Source organism: Calonectris borealis, chromosome 29, assembly GCF_964195595.1.
Source record: "Calonectris borealis chromosome 29, bCalBor7.hap1.2, whole genome shotgun sequence".
Taxonomy (NCBI): Eukaryota; Metazoa; Chordata; class Aves; order Procellariiformes; family Procellariidae; genus Calonectris; species Calonectris borealis.
In genome coordinates, this window is record NC_134340.1 from 1,245,376 (window position 1) to 1,271,168 (window position 25,793).

At 49.4% G+C, this 25,793-nt stretch overlaps 2 protein-coding genes across 2 annotated transcripts; one reads left to right on the top strand and one right to left on the bottom strand.

Moving 5' to 3' along the window:
• Positions 1–2,323: 2,323 nt before the first annotated feature.
• Positions 2,324–4,318, top strand: S100A11 (S100 calcium binding protein A11). The gene is made up of 3 exons (XM_075176239.1): positions 2,324–2,489; positions 3,624–3,761; positions 4,030–4,318. Exons 1-3 carry the CDS (start codon positions 2,487–2,489, stop codon positions 4,180–4,182), a joined length of 294 nt encoding a protein of 97 aa, XP_075032340.1. The 5' UTR covers positions 2,324–2,486; the 3' UTR covers positions 4,183–4,318.
• On the bottom strand, positions 4,307–25,711 carry COPA (coat protein complex I subunit alpha). Its single transcript, XM_075176238.1, has 33 exons — positions 25,615–25,711; positions 25,314–25,427; positions 24,767–24,840; positions 24,376–24,456; positions 24,002–24,078; positions 23,420–23,529; positions 19,405–19,514; positions 18,719–18,818; positions 17,992–18,127; positions 17,471–17,553; positions 16,748–16,898; positions 16,255–16,321; positions 16,074–16,149; positions 13,924–14,006; positions 12,798–12,937; positions 11,790–11,875; positions 11,223–11,361; positions 10,720–10,882; positions 10,475–10,621; positions 10,014–10,203; positions 9,786–9,881; positions 9,320–9,408; positions 8,961–9,084; positions 8,577–8,666; positions 8,377–8,486; positions 8,101–8,178; positions 7,826–7,894; positions 7,477–7,613; positions 6,700–6,886; positions 6,508–6,618; positions 6,133–6,294; positions 5,838–6,032; positions 4,307–5,524 (listed from the first exon to the last, which is right to left on the bottom strand). Exons 1-33 carry the CDS (start codon positions 25,652–25,654, stop codon positions 5,465–5,467), a joined length of 3,675 nt encoding a protein of 1,224 aa, XP_075032339.1. The 5' UTR covers positions 25,655–25,711; the 3' UTR covers positions 4,307–5,464.
• Between the last annotated feature and the right edge of the window lie 82 nt (positions 25,712–25,793).

A 25,793-nucleotide genomic window follows, 5' to 3' on the forward strand; every position in this document is an offset into this window, starting at 1 on the left:
AAGCCCTCCAGAAGCACGTTTTCCTGCCCACATACAGCTGTCTGCCTTCTCCCCCGGGCTGCCCCGTACCTGGGACCACTCCTGGATCCCTGGGCAGGAGAGAGGCAGCAGCACTGCACGGAAAATACACCGATCTCACACACGGTGCACGAGGCTGGAGATGGAGACATCCATGACCCTCCCTGGAGAAAACCAGATTTTATTCATTTTTCTTTCCCTTGAGCAAGACAGAACCAATTCCCTCAGCAGCAGATGGGGCTGCAATGTTGCAAGAAGACAGAGAGAGGAGCGAGGACAACCCCAGCACCATCTGTGTCTTGCTCTGAAATGCAACCAGAGCCTGTTGGCTGGTAACGGGGCCGGCCAGGAGGAACAAGGGCATCTCGGGTCCACCATAGCCTGATGCAGCCTCAGGGGGCAGCACCCAGGGCTTCTCACTCAATGAACCACGGCCACCACCCTGTGATGTTTGGAACCTGGTGCCAGAGGGACTCAGAAGGGTCTGTCCCAGCCCTACGCACGGGGCAACGCTCCGTGACGGTGGAGCGAGAGTCGCGCGTCTTGGTGACAAACATATGGCAGCACAGATGGTCTGTCTGCAACCGGGGCCAGGGCCTTGACTGCAAACACACAGAGCAGCGGCAAGAAAGAGAAAAGCTCCTGAAATCCCTCACTGCAGCCAGGACGGGGCCGGGCCACAACCCCCTCTGGGATTTGCTCTTGCAAAGGGGGAAATAACACTTGCCCCTCTGAGCAGCTCGTATTTTATTGTAAAGGGAGCGCAAAGAGGAGTTTGGAAAATGCAGGTGGAAGAGCAAAATCCAATGAGAGCAGCAGGTTTCCTGCCCTCAGTTCCCAGGTTTGGAAAATCCTTTCGATTTCCATGGACTGAACCGTTTCCAGTTTGGGAGGGGTTGAATGGCGGGGGGGAAGAAGTACTTTTTCCCCAATACATGGGAAAAAAGGAGAGTTTGGGGGCAGGAAATTGGGGCAAGAAAAGAAAATATATTGGGGACAGTTGCTGCTTCCCTTTCTCCTGCTCTACGCTGAATCACAGTCTCCAGCAGGATTTCCCGAAGAGCCCCGTCCCTGGAAGCTGTCCCAGATCCCAGAGCACACCCTGTTACCCCGACCTCTCTGCTCCAGGCTCCCCCCGAAGCTTTTGGGAAAACACGGCATCTCCCAGGGCTGGGAATCACAGGGAAATCCGGCCCTGGGCGGGCGATTCTGCATCAGCGCCGGTCACAAAGGCGTGGAGATGGGTGCCGTAACCACGGGGCGGCTGCGCAAACATGGCCAAACACCACGTGTCCGAGCAGCTTCCCCGGCTCCCGATGGATGGGGAGCGGCCGGGCACCGCAGCCCCATGTGCTGGGTTCTGAGCGGCACAAGCCCCGCAGCCCCCATCCTGCCTGCTCTGAGCTATTCGAGCACATCACTCGCCCTTCTGGGTGCCTTTTGGGTGCCTCCTGGCCCTCCTCCACCTCCCTGTCTCCCTCTTCTCAGCCCTCCAGGGATGCTCATTCTGCAGCAGCACGAGGGTGGTCAGCCCTGGCAGGGAGCTCAGCACCGCTGGGGACAAATCCTGGCTGCAGCCAGCTCCCAGCGCAGCACCCCAGTCCCACGGGGCTGCCTTTTACAACAGGAGAGGTTAGAAGGTGCTACCAGCAAAGCGCAGCGGGTGGGACCGGTCGGGGTTGAAGGGGACAGGCAGCCCCCAGGGCTGGGCAGCCCCAGCGGTGTCGGCAGGGGAACGCTGCCTGCTCTCTGCTGCCTGCTCTTCTTTCTCTGCCTGCTCTCCTTTCTCTGCCTGCTCTCCGCTGCCTGCTCTCCTTTCTCTGCCTGCTCTCCTCTGCCTGCTCTCCTTTCTCTGCCTGCTCTCCTTTCTCTGCCTGCTCTCCTTTCTCTGCCTGCTCTCCTCTGCCTGCTCTCCTTTCTCTGCCTGCTCTCCTTTCTCTGCCTGCTCTCTGCTGCCTGCTCTCCTTTCTCTGCCTGCTCTGCCTTTGCCGGCCTCATTAGCAAAGCTGGGGAAGCCCAAATCTCGCCGTAGCAAGAGGATGCTCCGGGCAGCAGCGAGGCAGCCCTGGGGGGGGGTCAGCCCTGACCCTGGGGAAGAAATAAAGGGAGCCATAAAGGGACAAGTGGCAAAGGACCGAGGGGTGAAAACAGGTAAGAAGGAGAAAATATGAGTGTAAGTAACTGCAAAGAATAAAACTCGGGAAGGAAAGGGACGGAGAGTCTAGAGGAGGGGCCCAGCACGTTCCTGAGCCTGCGCTGGGGACCGCGGGCACGTCCGGATCTGCCGTTAGAGCCGACGTTGCCCAACGCGGCGCAAGGGGCTGAGTCAGGGCTGGGCGCTGGCCGTGCCGGCGAGGGCGGCGGCTGCGGGGCGAGGCTCAAAACCGCTCATAACCGCCCCGGCTCCTGCTTTGCCACATCGCACGGCGGCCGAGCTGAGCATCGAGCCCCCTCCTCGCACCCCAGCCATGGTGAGTGAGCCAGGACCCGGGGACGGGGCGGGAGAGGCGACTCCGTAAGGGCGATGGCAGAGGAACGTTTCCCGCAAGCGGCCCCAGAGCTGAAGGCGAGAGGCAGTTTGGCACGGGAAAGAGCAGACGGTGCCAAGGGCTGAGCTAAACCTCTGCCGGGGATGGGGCCCCGGCGTGGGAAGAGGGTGCAGAGGTGGAGAGGGAGGGCAGAGGGTCCCTGCAGGTGCGGGGGACCGGGGGGTGGCATCTGTGCTGTTTCACCCCTCCTTTTTCCCACTGATGCTTCCGATGCCCATCACCAGACTCGGGGCTGCAGCTCTGCCCCCACCGTCCCGTCCCCCCCAGCGCGAGGATAAGGGGGTGCAGGGGAGCCAAGAGCCGAGAAGCTGCGGCTGAGGGGAGAAGCAACTCGGCTCCTCTCACATTAACCAAAAAAGGCTGAATTGAGCCTCAGGCAGGGCAGGATGTGGCAGGGAGTCCCCGGGATGCTGAGGTTAGGCAGAGAAGGGCGGACTCCTCCCGGCTCTCCCTTCCACTGCCCTTCCCCAAAAACTGGAGCCATGGGGAGGGGAAGGAGCCCCACATCCCCCCATCTCCCCCCTGTCCATCCCCACTGGAGCAGCCCGTAGGCCAGCCCAGCTCCATCCCTGCCCGGAGGCAGCAGTTTGGGGAGCTGACTCCGCTCGCATTTTTCTCTCATGACTCAGAGCTTCCCCTCTGTCCGGACAGGGCAGGGGGAGGGAAAGGGGGAGGCAGGCTTATCTTGCCAGAAAAGCAGCTCCAGCCGTGCTGGAGAGCATGGAAAAAAACTAGCACGTCGCTGTGGTTGTAGCGCAAGCTCTTCCCAGACCAGGACACTCCTCCGATGGGAGCTGACATCTCCCCAAGGGATTTTCCATGAACCACTCCCCAATCCTCTGGGTCCTTTCTGCACCACAGCGCTGTGCCAAGGCATCAGAGAAATTAATACCAAAGAAAAATGCAGCTGGACAGGTTGGGCACAGGAGACTCCTGGAGGAAAGGAATTGCAGGAGGCCCCCCTCACCCAGCCTTCCTCCAGAAACAGTCAGGTTGCTTTTCTGCAAGCCCAGAGCTCCCTGCGCTGCTCGCCTGAACTTGCTCTTGCTCCTGCAGCCCACGGAGACTGAACGCTGCATCGAGTCCCTGCTGGCCGTCTTCCAGCGGTACGCAGGGAGGGAAGGGGACAACTGCAAGCTCTCCAAGAGGGAGTTCCTGGCCTTCATGAACAGCGAGCTGGCTGCCTTCACCAAGGTGAGCAAAATCCAGGCCGAAAGAGTCTCCCGTAGCGTGCACTTCAGTCCCTGGGACAGCAGTTGAAGCCTCTGCCCCCCCAGGCACCCTGGGGTGGGCAGTGGGCAGAGCTCGCTCCCAGCAGAAGCCAGAGCAGGGCCCGAAAAGAGTTGGCCTGACTCAGTTCTGCTCCCTCTGCCACTCCCTCTCCACCGGCGATGATGCAGCTGCAGTTCCACACCTCCGCCTCGGGGCCGACATCGATTCCCACCTCTTTGGTCTTTTGCAGAATCAGAAGGACCCAGGTGTCTTGGACAGGATGATGAAGAAACTCGATTTGAACAGTGACGGGCAGCTGGACTTCCAGGAGTTCCTGAACCTCATCGGGGGCATTGCGCTGGCCTGCCACGACACCCTGATCGTTAAGGCCCCTGGCCCTTAGCCCTGGCTGCCCTGTCTCCCCCACCACTGTGAACATTCCTCCAACAAGACCGTTGCAAAGCTGGAAGCAATGCCCTTAAGATAGGAACATCCCCATTCCTCATTTTTATGTATAAAATAAACGGTTTTAAATCCTAGTGTAAGGCATGGTTTTATTTCAGCATCACGAGTGGGGAGAAAGCACCAGGAAAGCAGCCCAGCCAGAGGGAGCAGGATCTCTAGGTCCTGCCCTCTGCTTCTCCACCGATGCGAGAACACGCGTGTTCTCATCCTTGTCACTGCTGGAAACTACGATGCGCCTGGCTTTGGAGATCCTCCAGCCTGCCAAGTACCCTGGGGAAAGGGACAGTAATACTAAAGGGTACAACTACGCAAGGCAAATGCAAAGACAGGAGCACCCCCAATAAGGGTAATTTGAGCACTGGCAACAGCAATTACACACTAATAATTAGCGGAAGCAGCCCCTGCTGGCATGATAAATTATTTTAGGGCTACAGCCTCCATTTTCTGGAAACTTCAAAACCCTCCAAGTCTGGTAGCTTAACAGTGCAAAAGGGAGGGGGTGGGGGGAAGGTGAAAAGAGGAAATTAAATCTAATCTCTCTTCTACCTCAGTAAGACCAACTCAGCTGCAAAACAGGAAGATCAAGTTGGTCAATCTACTTTATTCATGAGAGAAGCTGATTATTTTGAGAAACGTTGCTAGGACAACAAAACAAAAAGTCAACACTAGCTCTTGGATGCTGAGCTGCTCTCTTGCCACTTCCGAGGGGAGCGGAGCTGGCCCTGAGCAGGGAGAGGCTCTGCGCTGGCCCCGGTTCCAGACAGTGCCGCATTCCTATGAGAGCCGGGCTCGGCATTTCCTGCTGTCCAGGCTGCAGCAGGGTCTTCGAGCTCTTCTTTCAGGAGCTCAGCATTAAAGGACGTAAGGGGCAGCTGCTGCCTCCTCGAGCAGTTTCTACAGAGTGCACTGTGTGGTAACCAGGGCTCAGCAAGAGCCGCCCTTTACCCTCTGGAAAAGATTTGCCTTGAGACAATGGTGGAGGGAAGCTTCACATCAGCTGGATCTGGAAACAGAAGCGCAAGTTGCTCCTACTTGGAAGCAGCAGAGAGTCTCACTGCAGCATTCCTGGGTGGGGAAGAGCAGGTAAGACACAGCACAGGCACGGCTACGGTAAAGAGACTAGACTAGAAGCTGGAATGGTGGGAGGCGAAGGTTTCCACACTGCGCTGTGAAACGGGACCCTTTCCCTCCGATCTCGCACCTCCCAGGACAGGCATGCCCTAGCGGAACTGGAGCGGGCTGATCCGCAGCCCGATGACATCTTTGCCGATCTCCGTCACCTGAGGAATAAAAGGGAGATGATTAATGCTTAAAAGCAACTCAACAGCCCAACCCCCTATGCAGCGTTCAGAGCCTAGATGGTTCTCGAGAACACACGCTGCCGATCACTGCAATGTCAGTCCCTGAAGGTAGCATTTAAACTACACCGTATTTCACAATTACCAAACTGTTACGCCTCACATGCCAAGTCCTGCGACATTCAGCACAATCCGCGCCAAGTCAGTTGAGGGAGAGCACGGGGGAAGCTGCTGAATGGGATTCTCAAGGGAAACATCATGGGCTAAGAGGTTACAGACGCTGAGGCTCCCTTACCGTAGTGACGCGGCAGATCTGCCCATGGAACTCGGGGCAGTAGCAGGCTCCACTGAGTGGACACTTCTCCACGGGTTTGCCACGGTAGATGGGTCGGTAAGAGGCTGCACAGATGTCGAAGGGGTTGTGCATGTCATAGTTGAGCTGGTAGGTGTCAGTGGGATTCTTCTCACACGCTGACAAGATCTTGCGAGTCTGCAAAAAGCAACCACATTCACCAGAGGGGCAGCGAGGAAGCAGTCCCAATCGGGTCTGCCACAGCAGATATTTCTGCCCATGCATCTCACAGACATACCTGCTGGGCCACCTCAGGCTTTGGACCCAGCTCCAGCAGCCGACGGGCAAAAGTAGCAGCTGTCTTGAAGTTTTTGAGTTTGAAAAAGAGGTTGAGCGCAGTACGCAGCACCAAGATCATGTGGACGGGCTGCAGGTTGGAGTGGGTGAAATAGGCAGCCATCTGCATTAGGAAGAAGGAGGGAAAGTAGCAATACAGTCACTACCAACCACGCGAATAACTGGATGCCCTGAAAATGCTGCGAGAAACCCCTCCCAGGTAATCACTGCCACGTCTGCTTTAAAGGAGGAAATGGCAGAATTCAGGATTCCCAACGCCTTTTTAAACCCAAAGGCTACTTCCCTCTCATAGTGAGGACATTCACAGTTTCTGTACCTCGCAGATTCGCTTCTGCTGCTCCAGGGTCTCTTTGGGCAGCTTCTTCCGCTCGATCTCCATCGAGAGTCCGACAATGTACTCGCGGCAAATGGCTATCAGCTGCTGGGCCTTTCAGAAAGGGAGACAGTCAGGCATTCGGCTCCTGCCCCACAGGCGTGCAGGCAAGGGACAGAAGAGCCTGCCTCTCACCTCAGCAATCTCCTGCTTGTTGTCCACCACCAGCAAGGGCACGCTGAGCAAGATGGAGCGGAACTTCTCCACGGCCTCCTCAAACTTGCCAGCCGTAGTGAGCTGGTAGCAGAGCTGCAGGCGCTGGATCAGGTCGTTGAGTTTCAGTCCAACGGCAGGGAGGGCATTCTTCAAGCCAGCTTCTTTCCTGGGGGCACCAAAGGGGGGTTGAGGGTACAAACGGGACCACTGCAGAGGCCAGCAGGAACACACACAGTCTCAGCTCGACTGCAACTTGTCAGAAATGTTTTGACCTAGGGCCACGCTGCTTTTCTTTGCCGTTAGCTTAGCACAAAAGACATCTGTGCTTCCGTAATTCTGCCACCCACAATGCCCAGCTCTCTCTGCATTAGCGCAGGCTGGGAAGTCTGGCTCATTTTTCTACAGTGGCTTCCAGGCACCACTGTAAAAACACACCTGTGGTTCTCCAGATGCCTCAGACCAGCTTTGTCAGAGGCAGAGCATTAGCGCTAGAAAACACAGCACGGCAACTGCCTCACCCCGGTTTTAGTCTCCAAAAAAAAATGAAAGCAGTTCTTTAACATCTTTACATCTAACAGCAGGCAGCAGAAAAATCCCACTAAGGACACAATGCTCTCTATTTATATCCAGCAAAGAGGAAGGCTCCTCCCTTCACAAGAGAGGGAGGAGACATTTCTGTCTACAACTGTCAAGGAGTCTGGGAGGTATATGGCACGAGGAAAAGAGCACAGAAAAGGAGCCAACCCGATAGCTTACCAGTTGCGATGTGGGTATCCATACATGGTAGGGAGACACGGCAGGGCTTGGTAGGTCGTACGGCCACGGGCATAGGTCTGCAGGAACAGCTGCTTGTAGGGTCCGAAGTTTGTTACTCCTACCTGGTCATGAAGGAGCTGAAAGAGACACGTTGATCTGCTGAGTAAAAGCTGTCCAGGGCTGTACAAAGGCCGCACAGACATCACTCAGGCAGCTCTTATTTTATACCCAGAGAAAACGATGCACAAAGTGATTCACAAAAGGACACAAAACAAAGACTGGATCAGAGACAAAAATACATGGGGACGAGGGCACAATCTTTTCCCTAGAAACTCCAGGGGTAACTTACTCTCATTGCCGTCTCAAAGGAGCCTGCCAGAATGTGGTCAACAGGAAGCTGAGAATTGTTACACCACACCTACAAGAACGGAAGGGAAACATATAGAAGAGGAACTGTGTATATGCACACATTTCTCTTACCTACCCTCATCACCCCTAACTCCCCTTAACAAAGTTCCTATGCTGTGCACACAGATGAGTGTCAACAAGAAGGACCGAACCCGAAAAACGAAGCGCCAAAGTAGAAAGTTCATGAGAAAGACAATCAAAGACTCGTGCCACTACCTGAGCTGGGCTGGCACCCTTGGTGGGTGGCACAAAGAATCCATCCTCTGCTGCTCCTGCTGGACCAGCAGGAACATCCTGGGGGAACACACAGAGCAGCGATTAGCGTGGAAGTTGCCAGCACCCAGATGAAATCAGAGCTGGCCACAGCTGTGGTGACCAAGTCTCTGAAGAAGCCTAGAACGTATTTGCCCCACCACCACTGCCACAAGCTGTCATTGCCTTCCCAAGTAACTACAACTGGGCTATTTAAGAAGCCTCTCGGAAGCCTCCTACCAGTTCAGGGGGAAGATCCAAATCTTCTTCAACTTCCCATCCACCTCCTTCTTCCTGTCCTTTACCTAGGCCTTCCTCTCCAAAGCCCTCTCCAGCATCCACAAAGCCATCTGCATGGAAGGGGACAGGAGGGAAATAGTCAGAACTCTTACACAGGCGCACACTTACACTTTGGGAGAAAAACTCTTGGATTCACCCACCTTCATCCAGCTGCAACTCTGCATCTTCTCCCCAGCCTTCGGTGCCAACAGTGTCGATATCAATATCAGCAGCCAAGGCACCCCCTTTGCCTACAAAAAGGGTAGGATCCTTCATTTACTCATCTCTGAGTGGGTCAGGTGTTAAGCAAAGAATTACGTTAGGCCAGCACCCTCCCCTCCAATTGTCAAGTCCCATCTTACGCTAAAAGGCCAAAGATTTGAGAGATTTGCCAAAGATGGTGTAAATGCCAAGCTGGATTCCAACCTCCGCTAGTAACACACAACAAATCTGAGGTTAACAGCAACTGTTCAGGAGCCACGGAGACCAATATCTCCATTCTGCGTATCCCAGCTTAATGGAGCTTTCCAAGTAGAAAGCAATACCTTTGCTAGCAATTGTTCCTTCGAAGAACCCCTTGGAGACAGTCAGCAATGGCCAGTTGGTATCCAGAGGCATGACAGGAGCAGGAGGCTGCAGCAGCTTTGCATTGTGATCGATGTCTGGAATCTGAGCAGAGAGGAGCAGAAAACAGTTAAAGGAGGAAAATCCCGTTCTTTGACATACCCGCCTCCAAGCGTCACAGGCAGTCTAAAGCCTGGTAAGCGGTGACTGGAATGGAGATGGTTCCTCCCTCCCAAACGGAGCTGCCTAGCCAGTCACGCTAACACCAGATCCCGCTGTCGTCTTCTTCCCAAACTCTAGAGCTCTTGTAATGAAGTAGGAAGCATCAGTCAGTGCTAACCGTTTCCTTTTCAGGATCAAATGTTTCCTTCAGGCTTTCAGCTTCCTCATCCAGGCCATGAGTTGCAGCCGTGAGATAGGCCAGGGACTCTGAAACGAGATATAACTAACATGAGTGCGTGCTCTTCATCGCCTAGAGAAAGAAAACTTCTCACACCAGCATGCACGGCCACACCGTCACAAAGGAAAGATTAGCACCGTACCGAGGTGTAGAATCACACCTTTAGGGGTGTCACTGGATTCAGGACTACAACGTGCAGGCAAAGACTGACCATTTGACCATGCTCTACGGTTGACTCAGGTCTCCTGGGTGATACTCTAGCTCTCGGGTTACTTTCTGCTCATCTGATTCGGTTTCTCAGGTAAGGGATTATGCTGATCTGCCTCCAAATATTACTGTTCATCCCAACAACCTCTCCAGCTTCTCCCCAGCCCACAGGCACATATGTTAGTCTGATATTACTCACTTTGCCCACAGTTCTTCAGGATCCTCACTCTCTCTGCCACATCTCCTAGATACAAGGCATTCTGGTAGTGGCCACTCATATCTTTACGGATCTCAGCTAAACCAAAAGAAAAAAAAGTCACGATAGCTTTGCTGTTCTTGGCCTCCACTGTGACGCTGCTCATTCTCTCTGGGAATGACACTCGGATCCTCTTATCTCATTCTTCTTTGCCACCGCCCCGGCACTCACCTATCTTCATCATCTTCCGAAGCTTCTCCAGATTGCCAGTGATGAGATAGAGGAAGGAGAGCCTATCAAAGTTCTTGGTGCGCTGGTAGCACATCTCCACAATCTGGTGATTTCCCTGCAGCAACGCCACTTCTCCCAGTTTCTCCCAGCAATTCTTGTCATCCAGAGCTTTGGCTGCTTCCAGAGCAATCTAACAAGAGAATTGACAGAAAGCAGTTTTCTCTGCAAGCTTCTGTGGATAATGCCCGTGATGCAAAGCACGGGATTACAAGGATCACTGCACTAAATCATGCCCCCAGCTGAAGGCCTGCACCTTAGTAAGGCTGCAATCGTTCTCAACTCTATCCCTCTCAACTAATATTACTTCTGCCCGATATTCCTCCTCCTTGCAGCAAAAAGTAAGGTTTGCAAGCGATGCCCCAAAGGACACGCTTGTCTCAGAGCACCACCTGCCACCTCACCTCAATGTTGCCACACTCCAGTGCCAGGCTGAAACGGGTCTTCTCATCCTTAACAAAGTGCAGGGCCACTTCTGGGTAGCCCTTTTTCTGCAGGTAGGCAATGATGGACTGGCCCACAAGCTTAGCATTCCTCACCATGTGCAGCACCTGCAAAGAAAAGGCCCAGGCATTGAAGCTGTCAACAACTTCCCTTTACCCTCAGGTATAGGTCAAGGAAGAGTGCAGGGTTTCTCATGTCTCCTCACCTCATCGTACTTTCTGTTGATCAATGCCAGCTTGAATTTGAATTCTGTGGGATCGATGGTGAGGACCCTGGGGCGGCACTCTCTGTCCAGGCAGTACACGTTGTTCCCCTTCACGCGGGTAACGTAGATAGGCAGGTCCAGGGTGCGGATAATTCCATGATCCCTATGCCAACACACAGCACATGCGTGACGTGCGTGCGCACACAACACATCTGCATGACTACATTCCCCACCTCAAAGGAGGCTCAACACTCTGTATGTTATTTTAGCCTGCATTATAAAAGCAAGCCCCAGTCAGATAAAACACCCAGCGATAAAAATACCAGTGCACAGGGTAAGCAACCAAACACGAGTATTTAGCTCTAGCTGTCTTTGGGCACGTCCATGCTGTAATAAAAGTGCCGTTTCACAAGCACCAGCTTTGGGTTCTGCCAAAAAAACCCCATGGTAGTCTGCACAAGGCCTGCCAGTTCAAGGACTCAGTGCACGACTCCCAGACTCACCCTGTGGTGACAGCGTATTTGATGTGATTGCTGGTGGTATAGATGAAAACACCACTTTCATCCCAGGCACCGCTCTTGACACGGATGTTTTCATGGATGTTACACAGTGACTCTAGCTTTCTGTTGCAGATCATGATGGCTGGAGAGGAAAGGCAAAAGAAGTAAGACTAGGGAACCCTCTACTGTTAAACATCTGCCTCTGAATTATGGCTTCTCTCTTCCATAGTCCCAGCAACAGGAACTATATTCAGAGTGTCAGGCACTAAGGAGATGATGGCAACCACAATTAAAGAGTCACCATCTGCCTTTGTTTTATGAGAGATTAGCTAGATCATTTTGAGGAGCACAAGAAGCCCTCTGTTTTACAAGCTTACAGAAAGGTTTATGATGAAGAGACGAAGTGGCAGGGCCCACACCGTGAATGTCTTCAGCTGCACCTTCCCTGCTAGCCATGGCACTGAACGGTTTCTCCAGCAGGCCACGCTAGCAGGGACTCTGCTCCCAACCAAGCAAGGAGCTAGCGTGCACTAGGATGCAGGTGAACGACTGCGCCCCCCCGCCGCTTACCGTGCTTAGCCAGCAGGGCTACATGGGACATGTCAGCCGACCAGATGACATATTTCACCTTGGAGATCTTCACTGAGGCCAGAGTTCTGGGAGAGGACAGCACGGACATCAGAGAGCTGAACAATACCCCTCCACAGCAAGCTCTATGATCAAGCTCTGTATGATAACTACCAGTGCCCAATAGCCTGAACCCAATTTGCAGATGTTCTGAAGCCCCTTTTTGCCATTCTGGAGCTATAAAATCACGAGGCAGAACTGAGTGTCTCTGCAGTCCAGTACAGCAAAACAAACCTCTCTCCATACCTGTGCAGTAACAAATATATTTGAGCGACAATTGACTTCAAAAGCTAGATTTCTGAGGGGGTTTTAGGGATAGATTTAACAGAACAAGGAAAATAAGGTACTTCCAAGCAGAATTTGTGTTGTTTAATTTACTTTAACTTTCCCAACAATACTAGAAAGACAAAGGCATACAAATAAGGAAATGAGGCAAGTTACGGGACATAAGCAATCAACATACACCGTATCTATCTGCAGATCATCCAGAACCTTGCTCAAGCCTACAAAGATGGCCAAAGGCACCAACTCCTGGCCTATTTCTTTGTGGCTAGCAACACGCATACCAGCACAAACATGCTGCCAAAAGAGCATTTTGAGCAGATGTAAAACTTAAGGGACAAGACATCAGGCAAGCTTAGCTTGATTGAGTTTGGGTTTTTTGATTTCTCTCCACTTTTACAGCACCCGATTCTGCAGTCACAGGATTTACAAGGGTATGGCACACATCTCCCTGTGATCAATGGCACGATGCCTGCAGCATAAATTGCACCTTGGCTATGTTTACACTCTGCTCTTCCTAACAGTTGTTAGCCGTGGTTTGGATCAGTCTGAAGCAGCCTGCAGCTGATGCTAAATTCTGGAGCGCATTAATAGCTATTACTTGTCCCCAGAGGGCATACACCAGCAGGATTACAATATTAAAACTTCTCCCGGCAGACTGGATCTTACCGCTTCTGCTGCACGTCAAAGAGGGTGATGGAGTCTGCATCTCTCAGTAACAGGTTCCCTGTGCCAGCATAGAAAATCTCATCACAGTTCGGCACCTGCACCTTCTTCGTGATCTCATTCTTCAGGTTTTTGATTAGGATCTGCCATTTGATGAGAGGAAATGTAACAGCACAGGACAGTTAGGTAGATTCTACACAGAAATTTAGGATTATTTTAATTCAGAATTTTGGTATAGCTGAACGTCAGTGACGAGAGGCCAAAATAAGAGCTGCAGCCTTTCTCGAAGCAGGATCAGCCTTCATCCTGCTAGAAAACCCAACCACAAGTTTGCCAGGGTGCAAACACAGTGTATCCTTTCTTTTCACCCCCCTTGCTGTCATTGCTAGTTGGCTGATGCAGTTTGCAAGCCCTCTCTACAACGAGTGTATGAACAAAGTAAATATTAGGGGGAAGTGAGAGAGAACACAGTGTAGATAGAAAAAGGAAACGAGGAAGTTGAGAGGGGAGAACGGCAAGTGGAGAAGGGGAAGGCAGGGAGGAGTAAGAGAATAGGCATGAAATAAACTTCAATTTACTAAGCCAAAAACCACCCTGAATTAAAAGGGAAAAAAAAAGGAAAAATACAATTTCCTGCATGGGGCAAAGGGCAAGACTTTTCTTCCCCTTCACATCAAATAAATTCAAGCAGGAAAAACTTTCCGTAACTGTCTTTCCCCCTTCTTTCTCCTACTACACTCCGCAAGTGAGAACAAAGAGCTCTATTAAAAATCTAACCTCTATTTTCACCATTTCCCCATTACTTTCATGCTATGAAAGTGACCTGGGTGGCTTCACAGTCCTGTTCTGGTCAGCTTTCATTCCTGAACTCACCCGCGGTAGCAGGCTTCCAGCAACTGAGCTAAGATTTACTGTCAGAGAAGTTAAATAATATTTCAACTCATTACATTTTCACCACATTATATTTCTTCATGTATGTCTGCAGCCCACCCTTTACTGACAATGCTTTGCCAGCCTACTTGGATCTCCAATAATTCCGTTAACCCAATCTCTCCGCTCTCCATCTGCATGCTTCCAAATGACAACACACCCCGTTAAAAAGATGACCCTATTAAGCTTGTCCCCTTACCGAATGCATGCGATCCAGGACTGCAAAGCGGTTACGAGCTACCCACACAGCTGTTAGCCCGGAGGAACGTTTCCCTTCAGGGGCTAGGGAAAGCAAAACGCAGGCAGTGAATAAAACCTCTGGCAGGCTCTTACGGCAACACATTAGTCAGTCTTGTTTGATTCCATCTTGGCTGTTGTAGCTGCTTCCTACTAATTCATGTTTAACCTGAGGCTATTCACAAGACTCATTTCCTCCCCCGATGTCCTTTCAGATCTCAGCGTGGCCAGCGCCAGCCCTTCTCTCCAGCCAAGGCACAAGACAAGTGGCTGTCTGTACCGCCAACGCCACTGCTTGGCGCCGAAGCAGGCCATCCTGGGCGACAGCACCGTCTGTCAAGCTAACGAGCAGAGCCTTGCTGGCCAAACGAACTGAGCAGCGAGGGTCCCGGCTTCAATGCGAGCCCCCCTCTCTCTCCCCCCTGCAAACTGATATAACGAGCTGGAGGAGAAAGGCTGCGCTCTCCCCAGCACGCAGCTGTTCTCCCAGTTTTAAAATGCTAATACAAACACAGCGCTCTGCGTGTCAGACAGCATGGAAAGAACAGTACTGCGGGATGCGCCTCAGATGTGGAGAAGGCTTTTTGCAGCAGCAGAAGGGAACAGAGAAGTGAAGCGAGAGAGCTGCTGCTGTTTTGGTAAAATAAAATTTTCTTTAGTTCTCAGCCCCTTTTCTCACCAGTCCTGCTGCTCAACACGAGCGTTTCTGGAGACTCACGCACTAGACCAAGTGCTACTTCACCAAGCATAATGCCGTTTGTGGCAGATCTACATCCTAACAAATGGTGATTTAAACCTGACTGCCTCGCCTCTCAGCCCTCATTTACTACCCAACACAAGACAGACTTGTCTGAATTCAATTCCCAGCTCCGCTTGGGGTTTTCTGACGGCAACTCCACCTGTTTTTCTGAATCTCCACAACTGAGCATTTTTAGTGGCTTTAAGCCTTTAACACTGACTGTAGATCAGGCAGAAAATGATTGAAATCTATTACTCAGAAGACTGTCGAAGAGCGATAAGAAAGCTTAGCTTCCCTGGTAGGTCAGGTAAATAAGCTGAAGCACATGAGGATGACAACTCCAAGGCACATGTTAAATACCTACATTATAGTCCTGAGACTACAGGTTGCCTACATAGCAGCTTGTTGGAGAAGATACCTATCAACCAGTAGAATTCTATGCTATTCTATTTCTTGAAAATGCATTAAAAATGCATGGTTTTCATGAGGCCTAGACGTTTCTTCCTCTAGAAGAAGAATAACCCCTTTCCTCATTTAAAGGGTCACAAGCTGGGCGTCCCCAGACAAGTCAGCTTTGAACATCTCAATCAAACTAAATATTTGAAATATATTCAGTAACATTTAATCTATATAAAGTTACTAAAAAGCTCCCTTTCTTTTTCTCTGTCCAAATACACCTGCTGACTGTACTCAGCAAAGAAATCTTCCCTCCATTAGACCCGCAGAAATCAATAAATCTATGAACAAGTGAGCTGGATTCCAGTCTAGCTCATTCATCACTCCCACTCGTTTCAAAATCTTTACTGCCGTGACAACAGAGGCAGGAGGAACCAGCTGGAGTTTCAGATCCCAAATGGAATTCATAGTTAGGAGAAAGAATTATTTTTTTTTTCCTAAATCATGTTTTGACTTGTAAATTGCACAAAACTGATCTAGAATTTGCCGAGAGGAAGAATTACTACTGGCACCCTGGCACTGTCACTTTTACAGCCACTTTTCAGAGTATAAAACCTCTTAGAACAAAACATATCTGGTTAAAATCCATCTCTGTTGACAAGCCAGGAAGGCTGCCTGCTGCGTCGAAAGGGAAAACGGAAAGTTCCTAATAACAAAATTATAAAATATATATTTGTAGCCGTAAAAGTTTGGGATGAACATGAATTTTTCAAGTCAGTGTAGTGTGATATAGTGAGCAGGAAGCCTGCCAAATGATGTGTGCTGCAGGGGCATTGGGAAACACAGAGAAAGAGTCCAACGAGAGGCTTAGAGAAATGAAGCTTTTTTATACACACACACACAGTTGGAGAGCGGAGGAGGGGACAACTACACAGCAAAACACTCACAAGGACTAATGTGAAATAAGAAATGCCTACCATCCGGATTCTGGGAGTCTGCATCCTTGGGAATGGTGTATAGGTCATAAGTACTGTTCTCTAAGTTGCTGGCTCTCTGCAGAGAGGGGGAAAAACCCATTTTGACATAGGATTTCACAGAACCGACATTCACAGTCTTGTGGAAAGTTCTTTAGCACATTATGCAGCAAAACTGACTTACTGTGCAGAGGAGGACAGCGTTCTCAGCTGGGTTGTACGACATGTTGAACACAGGGAACTTCGAACCACTGAAGAAAAGACATGAAAAAAAGAGAACGCTACGAGTGGACCACGATTATTTCTACCAGAGTCACCTTCTGATAAACGCTCTTCATTTTCTGAAATATACCAAGTACCAGAAAAGCTCAGTTTTGATTAATTTCCTGGATCAAAACCACTTGGAAACACTGTGAGAACATCAGCGTTTCATAAATGAAAGAGCTGGCATTTCAGTTTGAAACTTAAAACTAGTTAAAAAAAAATTTCTACCTACGTACAGATAAAAATTGACCTAAAAAACTTCTTGTAGGCATTGTAAGTTCATCTGACAGAAGAGTCAGTTGAAACTGAGGTATGCGAATACAACAATAGGACCTATCCGTAAGCGAGAAACTAACGAGGGATTCAGGATGCTGGCACCACCTCTTGTAACGTGATGAGCACCCATCTCCTACCTTCGCAGCTGCATGACAGCAACGTCTTTTGAACTGTTGAAATCAAGCTGGCGGAGGAAACGGTCCTTCACATAATAGAGCATGTTCCCATGCACAGCATAAGCAGGCCTCTCGCGCTCCAGTTTGAACACAATCATGCCACCGTCATGGCCTGAGAAAAGGCATGCGAGAATTCAAACACGTGAATTAAATCCTGTGTTTTTTCTCATTATGAAGATGACGCTACCAAGCCCTTCAAACCAAGAAAGAGCCAACAAAAATCATAACCAATGACTGCCAGCCATGTCTGCTGCTCCTCAGCCTGACTGAATTAAGTGATTCCCCTTCTTTCCTAAGGGCCCACCCCCCTTCAGGTTCCCTAATAAATCTAAGATTGGACACTCTTCTAGAAACACTTTGCCTCGCTGTCATGCATTTCTTTAACTGTTAATAGTCCGGCGTGGGTTCCCTTAGGATCTGTCCCATTCCTTCTTAGCCTTAGAGCATTTAGCTAGCTAATGCAGAGGCTATCTTGTTCCAGCTTTGAACTGCAGCTGATACAATGAGATTGTGCTCCACTAAATAAGGACCTTTTCCCTACGATACATTTAATAAAAGCATTTGCAAGTCAGTGTGTTCTGCAAAGTGTGCTAAGGAAAAGCAAATCCTATATGGATTTCCCTTATGGAATCCATTTTCTCATCATAGCAACCTGTCAGACAGTGAATAGGAGCTTTTTCTTACCTGCAGCAAAGAGGTTGAGGTTGGGATGAGCAGCCAATACCCAAAAGCGATCATGATCACGCCGAAAGGTCTGGACACCCGTGCTAAATATGCAGCAGAAGGAATAAGGAAGATAAACATGGAAACCTTGGTGTAAACTTCAGTTCCCAAAATGAAGATCATTGCCATACCGACCACCTCTAGCATTCAGCACCAGGAGTCCACTGAGAGTTCAAAACACTGTATTCAAAGCCTTCTGTCAAATAATATATTCTCATTTAACATATTTTCAGTAGCAGTATCACTAGACAAGTCAGCCCTCCTCCATTTGCTTTCAGACAATTACAAGCCTTGTTCTTAACATGTGTCTCAAAGGGACAGAAAATGTGAAAAACATGACTTCTCACTCATGAATTATCAAAGACTAGCACTGATGTTTCAAGAACTGCTAGTGTTCAGTTTCTCTACGAATAACTGTAGGTCTTTCATACGTGTAAAAACTTTCATAATAAGATCGAGTCAGAGGCTTGACAAGCACTAACCGTTTAGACATATCCCAGACACGGATGCTCTTGTCTTCCGAATTGCTGAGGATTAGCTCCTGCCGCGGGTGAAAGACAGCGCACGAGACATTGTTGTAATGCCCCCGGCAAGTGTCAACCTCCCAGGCCTTCGATTCTAACCAGAAGTGGAAAAGAATGAGGAAAATAATGCTTAAACAGGTTAAGCTCTGCCATAGCAGAAGCACAGCAAGCACTTTATAATAAAGCGAACTGCACCGGCCACTAGTTACTATACCATTCCCTGCCATTTACATTTATGATCTCTCTCCAACCACTAGCACAGCTCACCTAAGAGAAACAGATCAACCAGATTACTAAAGAGGTGCTAACAATTGTACGTAGTTTAGCTGGACAGAGCTGTCAAAAGCACAACCATTCTTGATGGAGGGCTTCTGGCTCTCGCATCATCTCCCTTTCTTATTCCATTGGTGCATATTCAAAAAACTTCAGAGTCAAGCTCTCCTACTCTTACAAGCTTCTACTCAGCAGTGCGTGCAAATCAAAAGAAGCTAGAAGCGTTTGCCAGAGAACTGAGCTCTCCTCAAACCGCAAAAGCCGATGCTGCTCGGGATTATTTACCCTTCTATCACACAGACATGTTTGCAAAGTGCAAATTCCCTCCGGGTCCTGCCTACAGATGTTCAAACATAAATTTCAACTCTTAACCCCCTTCCCCCTGTGGGCTCCCGCTGGAGAATCCTCTTACCATTCATCCGCCAGATCTTCACTTGCCGATCGTCAGCTCCCGACACAATAAGTGGCATTGTGGGGTGGAAGGCAGCCCAGTTCACCCCACGATCATGGCCCTTCAGGCAAAAAGAAAACAGTCGCTTGAAGCAATTTGGTAACTGAATGGAACGAGCAAAGGAAGGACAAAGCAACAAAGACTGTGGACAGACTTGCCAAGACACAGCTTTCACTATTTTTATACACCATGCTGCTCATACCGAATGCTTACAGATAGTAAGATTATAGATGTCCGCAATAATCTTTGCGGATACCGTTCTTCACCAGTAGAGCAAAGCTGAAGCTCGGCAGCAGAGCAGCACCACTTCCTAGCTTTAACAAGCCGTTACAGAAGGCTGTCTCTACTGTAATCTCCTCTGTTGCTTCCAGTAACACAAGGTAATAACATCTGCTATTTAACTGAGCTTTTGGCTGTACAGAGAAAACTGTATCTGTTTGGTTACAGTGCAAACATCTCCAGATTTCAGATTTTAAACTCAGAAAAAGTAATGCCATAATCTACAAGAGCATGTAACTCTATAGAGCTGATCCAGGTGTTTTAACTCTTTTTTTCCTCTGCTATTTTTCTGAGGATCATTTCTGTCACAGGGATTTCATTACATAAATCTGAAAAGGCTGTACTGCACACGCACATCGACACTGTACCTCAAGAACGTGCTTCACAACCGCATCTGTTGTCCCAAACAAATCCACCCCCGTTATTCCCCTGACATCTGACTCCACAGCTCCAGGGGACAGGTTCTTCTTCCTTAGGCCTTGTGGAACAAAGAGGAAGGACAAGCAGGGGTGGAGGAAGCAAAAATTATATTATCAAGACAATGCTTCTAATTTAACAACAAGTTGAGCGCTCTCCTGTGCTCTTACACACATCTTCAGGTGGAAATTGGGAACTTGAAAGAGTAGAAGAGAAACTCCCTTCCACTTCCTCCAAAAGCGCAAGCTCAGGTTAGACGTACCAAAAGGAAAGTCTGCAATGCAGCAAATCTCTCTCAGCTCACTGGGACGCAGACAGCGGCACCTCCGCAGAGAAGGACTGACACACTCCGATTTCTCCCCCTCTCGCCCCTTTGCTAATCTGAGCTTGCACCTTTCAGGGGACTTTCACCCATGCCACTTTGATATCCTCTTGGTTATGGATTTGGGCAATCTGCCTGGACACAAAATATTTTCAGGAGCTAAAGCTATATGAAATAAAGCTTCTGAAGAAAACCAAGTCATCCAAGTTAAAACAGACCTGTATCTCCTACCCTTCATCAAAACCCAATGGAAGGAGAAGTGAGGGAAGGGAGAAAAGTAGGGAAAGTGAGAATCAAAAAAAGCCTCTCCTCCAACAGTGCACAGGGAAAAGACTGTACACACAACACAAAAACAAAACTTAGAAAATATGCTTTTCCATTTAAAAGTATTTGGCCCAAGGATGCTGTCATGAAATTTATCAAGGATAAGAAAAAACTGTCTAGGATAAAAGCTGAATTGCACTGGTAGGGATGCCAACAGACAGGGAAGTGTAAGGAGAAAACAAACAATACTGAAGACAAAAATTATTATTTTCTTGTTGCAATTCTGATTCCCGAACTCTTCATGGATTAACAGCTCAACAACCACTCTGGCAAAGTTAGTCTAATGAAACCAAGATGTTAAGCAGTGTCTCACAGCAAAGCACAAATGCTCAGCGCACTGAGTGAGGTGCACGCACAGATGGCACGGGTAACGCCGAAGGACTTGAATGGCTGAGTAGATACTTCTACAAAGCTGACACAAAGTACCCCAGAAAGGAGGAATAAAACATACATAATCCAAGAAAGGTGAGTGAAGAAACACTAGACTTTTGGAAGAGAAAATACTTGAGCCTTTGCCAAGCCAGTGAAACAGGACTGGGACACAAGTGGAAAATTTCTGGCGTAACTGCACAAATCGAGGAAAGGCAGGACACTCGCAGAACGCACCAGCCTCCTGTGTTGCTCTGGGGAGGGAGCAGGGACAGAAAAGGGACTTGGAGCAGAAAGGCAGGTATTAGGCATTCTGAGGACAGCTGTTAAAAAAAAAAACCTGAAAAGGAGACTCAGCTCAACATGCACACGAGCAATCAGGAGAACAGGTATTAAAATAACCAGAGTAAAGGGGCAACATGCTACCTGTGAATGACAAGTTGCAAGTTAGGAGAGAAGGAAGAAGACAGACGGTCCTTTGCAAATTCTTTTGCTTTATTCTCTTCTTCAATGGAAACTAAAGAGGGCTCTTGGATACAGACTCTTTCGTGGCTGGGCTCAGGTTCCTTCCTGTCCCTGTAACCCATTCGCATTCAGTGGGCAATTAGAGGCTGAAGTTGTACCAAAGGTTTTGCCAGCCATCAACACACACCCACTGAGGGTGCTCAAGGAGAGGCAGTCTAGGTCTACAGGCGCTGTCTGGGGACTCTCAGCTCAGGTCCTCCCAGTCCCAGGGCTTCTCAACATTGCCAGCCCAAACCCTCAGGTGATCCTCACTTAAGCTGGTCATCCAGAGCCCTGACAGAATAAGGAAGTTTCCTGCCAAGCATCAGACATCGACATTTGCCAACCACGAGTAAGGTTAAAGAGGAGTTGGTATGCGATGTCAGAGCACACACAAAAGCACTCTGATCAGGGTAAGACCACTAACACCCTCCTCGGGGGTTAATATGTATAAAGAGACAGAGAAAAACAGGAGATTATTTTGTAGTTTCTGCAGGTTAATATCAGCATCACGAGCAAGACTTCATTCCACAGCACAGGTGATAATACAAAACGAATGTTCATGCATTTTAATATATATAAACAAGCTTATTCTGACTGCATTCACACAGTCTCTCTCAGGAGATTAGCAGGAAACAGACCCTTTAACCCTCAGCGTACTTGTTTTACATTGAAGATCCTTTACCAGAAGGTTTCAAAGCAAGGAGCACTAACTCCATAGGAATTCAAAACAACAGGGACATCTTCACATTCCGGTGCCCAGTCCGGGTCACGCTCCTCATCCCTCACACTCTCTGCTGAGGCTGCCAACAGAGCTGACAGTTTTGGGAGGAGGATTTTGGAATGCGACCTTTAAACTCATTTAACTGAGGGCATCAAAGAACCAGTGCTCATAATCCCAAAACCTGCTGAAAAAAATTCCCACTGATGTCTGCAGAAGCTGCAAGTTAACAGCAGCACTGAGAAACGGAGTTAAAGCTCAGCACCAAATGATGCTCGCTATGACTGGGATTACATGCACAACAGACATCAGACAAAATGGGGAAATAACGCTTCCCAGGAGACTGCTAGAGCCAGAACAGAATCCTGCTAAGGACATAAGTCATTTTGGGGAAAAATTGGGGAGTGGAATTGTATTTTGAACCCATTTCTCATCTCTCTGTAGGTTTTTCCACACACTAGTATTCTCGCAGTGTCGTGTCTGACTGGAGCGACAGCTGAGTCAATAATTCAGCATGTCTCTAAAACCCCTCATCACATATCAGCTGAGAAAAAAAGGTCTGTACCATCTCCAAACCAATTTGGCAGCTGGAACTCTGCTGAGAGAGAGTGTTTGTGGGAGAATGCAGCAGCAAAGCTTACTGGCAGAATAGCTGTTAAACTCCCCGTGCTGGCAGTACAGAGAGGGGGACAGGTTTTAAATAACCAGGATATCCTGTCCCCAGCCCCTACTGTTGACACAGCTGGCCATGTCTGAGCGTGTACTACAAATAACGCAGCGTGCCCAACCAAAACTGCAATGGCGAGAGCGGCAGGTCAGATGAAGTCTGTCTCTGGAACAGTTTATGCTGTAACACCACCAGAACCGCCCCCGCCTGCCTCCCACCAGTCCCTTAACTCCATCTAATATTTTCTTTATTTCTAGCTTTTCATTTAGGGATCATATTTCATTCTATTAAGTCACCTCGTGGCCTAGGTATAACTAAGAAACAGCTAAGATATCAGCAAAGTACTTCGGAGTTTTGACTTGCAACTCCTGCTCTGATCTTTAGGCCACACTTCACTTTATGAAACGGACAAGCAGACTGAAAAAGTTGAAAGAATTCCTAATAATATTCTCTTTCTGTCACCACCCACAACTAGGCTACCAAGAACAACCCCAAAAAACCAAAACCCTACCCTTTTTGCAGTCCAGAGGCCTTTTTATCTTTCTCCCAGAACGAATGACTTATTGCTGCCTCCAAGAGTTTTTCAAGGGGATAAAGGTGATCCAGAAATTTCTAAAGTCCTCCTACAAGTTTGGCACATCTGCAAAGCTGATCAGTTGACAACCCTATGTCCCCTCTGGCAGCAATACTCGTTGCCTGTATTGGCTATAAAACCAGACCGGGAGATTAGGTTGCAGAATCTCTGTCTTTAGAGGTTTTTTTGGCTGCACAAAGCTACAGCTCACCTCATCTACTGTCGCAGAAGACTTGCTGCAAGCAAAAGGGTGGACTAGATGACGCCCAGAGGTCCCTTCCAGCCAACATCCTACGGCTTCATGGAAACTGAGGGGAATAGGTTCCCGTCAATAGAGAATTTTCTGCCTGAGGCTCCTGCAGACAACAGGCTACTCTTCCTGCTCTCAGACCCCAACCCCTCTCCCCTGCCTCACTTGGCTTTCAGCAATTGCAGTTTTGAAGTGGGCTTTGCCACTGGGAACCCCCTTGACCTGGGCAGCTCACCAGAAATATCCCAAACGCGCACAGTCTGATCCAAGCTGGCTGACACTACCAGGTCCTCAGAGGGGTGAAACTGGGCACACATCACATAGTGGTTGTGTCCTGTCAGCACACTACAACAAAAAGGACAGAAAATACCATTTAAACATAAGATATATTAATACACATTCCAGTTTGCACCAAAAGCAATAAGCTCAGTCTCGGGAAGGACGATGCAGAATACAGGATTGCTAAATGCTGCTCTTCAAGAGTTAGCAGGACTGAACACTGGGCGCGCCTGTTCTTACAGAGAGCATTCAAGGGTCGACCTTCTGACATCAGTAACTTCACAGGCTTCGTATTGACACGTATTATTTTAACCTCAAAAAATTCTCAACCAAACAACATGTGAATTTATGAATACAAGTCTAGCGGCATCAGAATAAACGAGCAAAAGACAAGACTGACGGGAATATTCGTAACTGATCAGTTCTCTTTGTCAGTTCTATTCCTTCAACTAAGCACGGCTTCCGCTTGGAAACAACAGATGAAGACAGCTCGCCCCCAAACCGTGCAGTTATTTTTTAAAGCAACCATTGATTTTACCAAACACAAGTTCTGGACTGCCAGTTCCAAACCCGAATGGTCTGGTCATCAGAAGCACTCAAGATCCAGGGATATTCCTAAAAAGACAAAGTATTCTCTATATGAAATAACACGCATCCCGGACATTCCCTCCCCACATGATATTTTCCAACTGCCCCCAGGAATGACCCTTTTTAAATCTTATTTAAGATCTTGGAAGCAGAATTTATGCTTCTTACACCTCTCCAGAAGGCCACCATATCTGGAGCACCCTCACACCAGCAAGTCCAGCACAATTTCTTTAGCAGAGATTCCCACCCAGGGAAGCAAAAGACAGATTCCCCTGCACACACAAAGAGAGCAGGCACCATGGGGTAAGTACGAGAAGAGCTTACGTGGTGGAAGAAGGTAGTGCGAATATAATCCAAGTGCCCGAGCAGAGTGAAGAGACAACGGCGCAATTTGTAGTTCCAGACCTGCACAACAGAAGCAGAACAATGACAGTATGGGCCACTGCCCGCTAGATTTTTTTGTGTGCATTCTCACATTTCAGTTCACCTACAAGCCTCTCTCTTCCATTTTAAAATGTGTTTCCAATGCAAGCTACAACGAGACTTCAACTCGCTGCAGCTAACTCTCATGTCCCTCAAACAGGAGAATCGCAATTCCCAAACACTATTTCCCTCCCACACACATTCTTTCTCATCTTTTAACCAGTTTCTTTGCACATTCCTTTCCCTAGATAATGTCTTTTAGAGAACAAGGGCTAAAGGGGTAAAATTTTACCTTTATTTTGTAATCATCACCTCCAGAAACAAACAGAGGCTGCTGTTTGTGGAAATCAATACCTCGAACGGGTCCTACAAATAGGAACAGCAGGTTGGACACAGCAAGATGGCTGACAGCTGGAGCAGTCCCTTGTACCACTTCAAGACTACAATTTGCATTCCTCCTCACTCCTCTTGCTATTGATAAATTAAGAGCTTCAAAGCCACGATAAAAAGTCACGTAACAGTCTGAGATCCCATTCCCAAACCCATTCCTTTCCATCAAGATGGAGCAGCAACCCATCACAAAACATCCAGGCCCTCCAGATCTGTATTTACAGTTTCGTTTTCATACCAGGAACAAAACTACCACCCCACTTTCTGCATGTGCAAGCAGCGTTCAGAGCCAGCAAACCGGCCGCAAAGAAACACAGGCTAAAATAGAGAGGATCTGAAGTCAAACAGGCAGAAGCCGCAGCAACACTTCAGCAGAGCCCCCCTTCCTCCTCTCGCGCCCCAGTCTTCCTCCACAAGCAGGTCCCAACACCTCCCCCCGCCACACTGACCGTCGTGCTCGTCGAATTTGTCGATAAGGGTGCACATCCGATAGTCCCACAGCTGGATGACGCCATTGTGCAGGCTGGTAAGGATCCACGGCCGCTTGGGGTGAAAGCTGAGCCCTGCCGAGGCACAGAGGGACGTGACAGCGAGGCCTCCGCGCACCTGGGAGCCCAGAGGCCCGGAGCAGCCCCGGGGGAGTCGCCCGCCCCCCCGCTCCGGGACCCCAGGGGCGGGCGGGAGCTCCCGCCACGGCCTCCCGGGTGCCCCGGGGCTCCCAGCACGGCCCGAGCCCGGTCCCGCCGTTACCTTTCACCCGGGCCGACTTAGTCTCGAACTTGGTCAGCATCGCCCTCCGCCCCGGCCCTCGGCAGCGCCACTGCCCCGGCCCTCCACGTCGGCGCCCCGGAAGTGCCCCAGCTGACTTCCGGTTCCGCCACCTCCCCGGCCATCGAGTGCCAGTCCTCCCGCCATCGCAGAGCGGCTTC

Bases quoted from the DNA above. Each gene is read 5' to 3' on its own strand.
- COPA (XM_075176238.1), bottom strand. From the start codon at position 25,654: ATGCTGACCAAGTTCGAGACTAAGTCGGCCCGGGTGAAAG. The intron at 10,204-10,474 runs GTGAGGTGGCAG...TTCTCTTGTTAG, and splicing joins TGGAGTGTGGCAACATTGAG to ATTGCTCTGGAAGCAGCCAA. The intron at 5,525-5,837 runs GTAAGGGAGCCT...TTTATTCCTCAG, and splicing joins AGATCTGCCGCGTCACTACG to GTGACGGAGATCGGCAAAGA.
- S100A11 (XM_075176239.1), top strand. The intron at 3,762-4,029 runs GTGAGCAAAATC...GGTCTTTTGCAG, and splicing joins AGCTGGCTGCCTTCACCAAG to AATCAGAAGGACCCAGGTGT.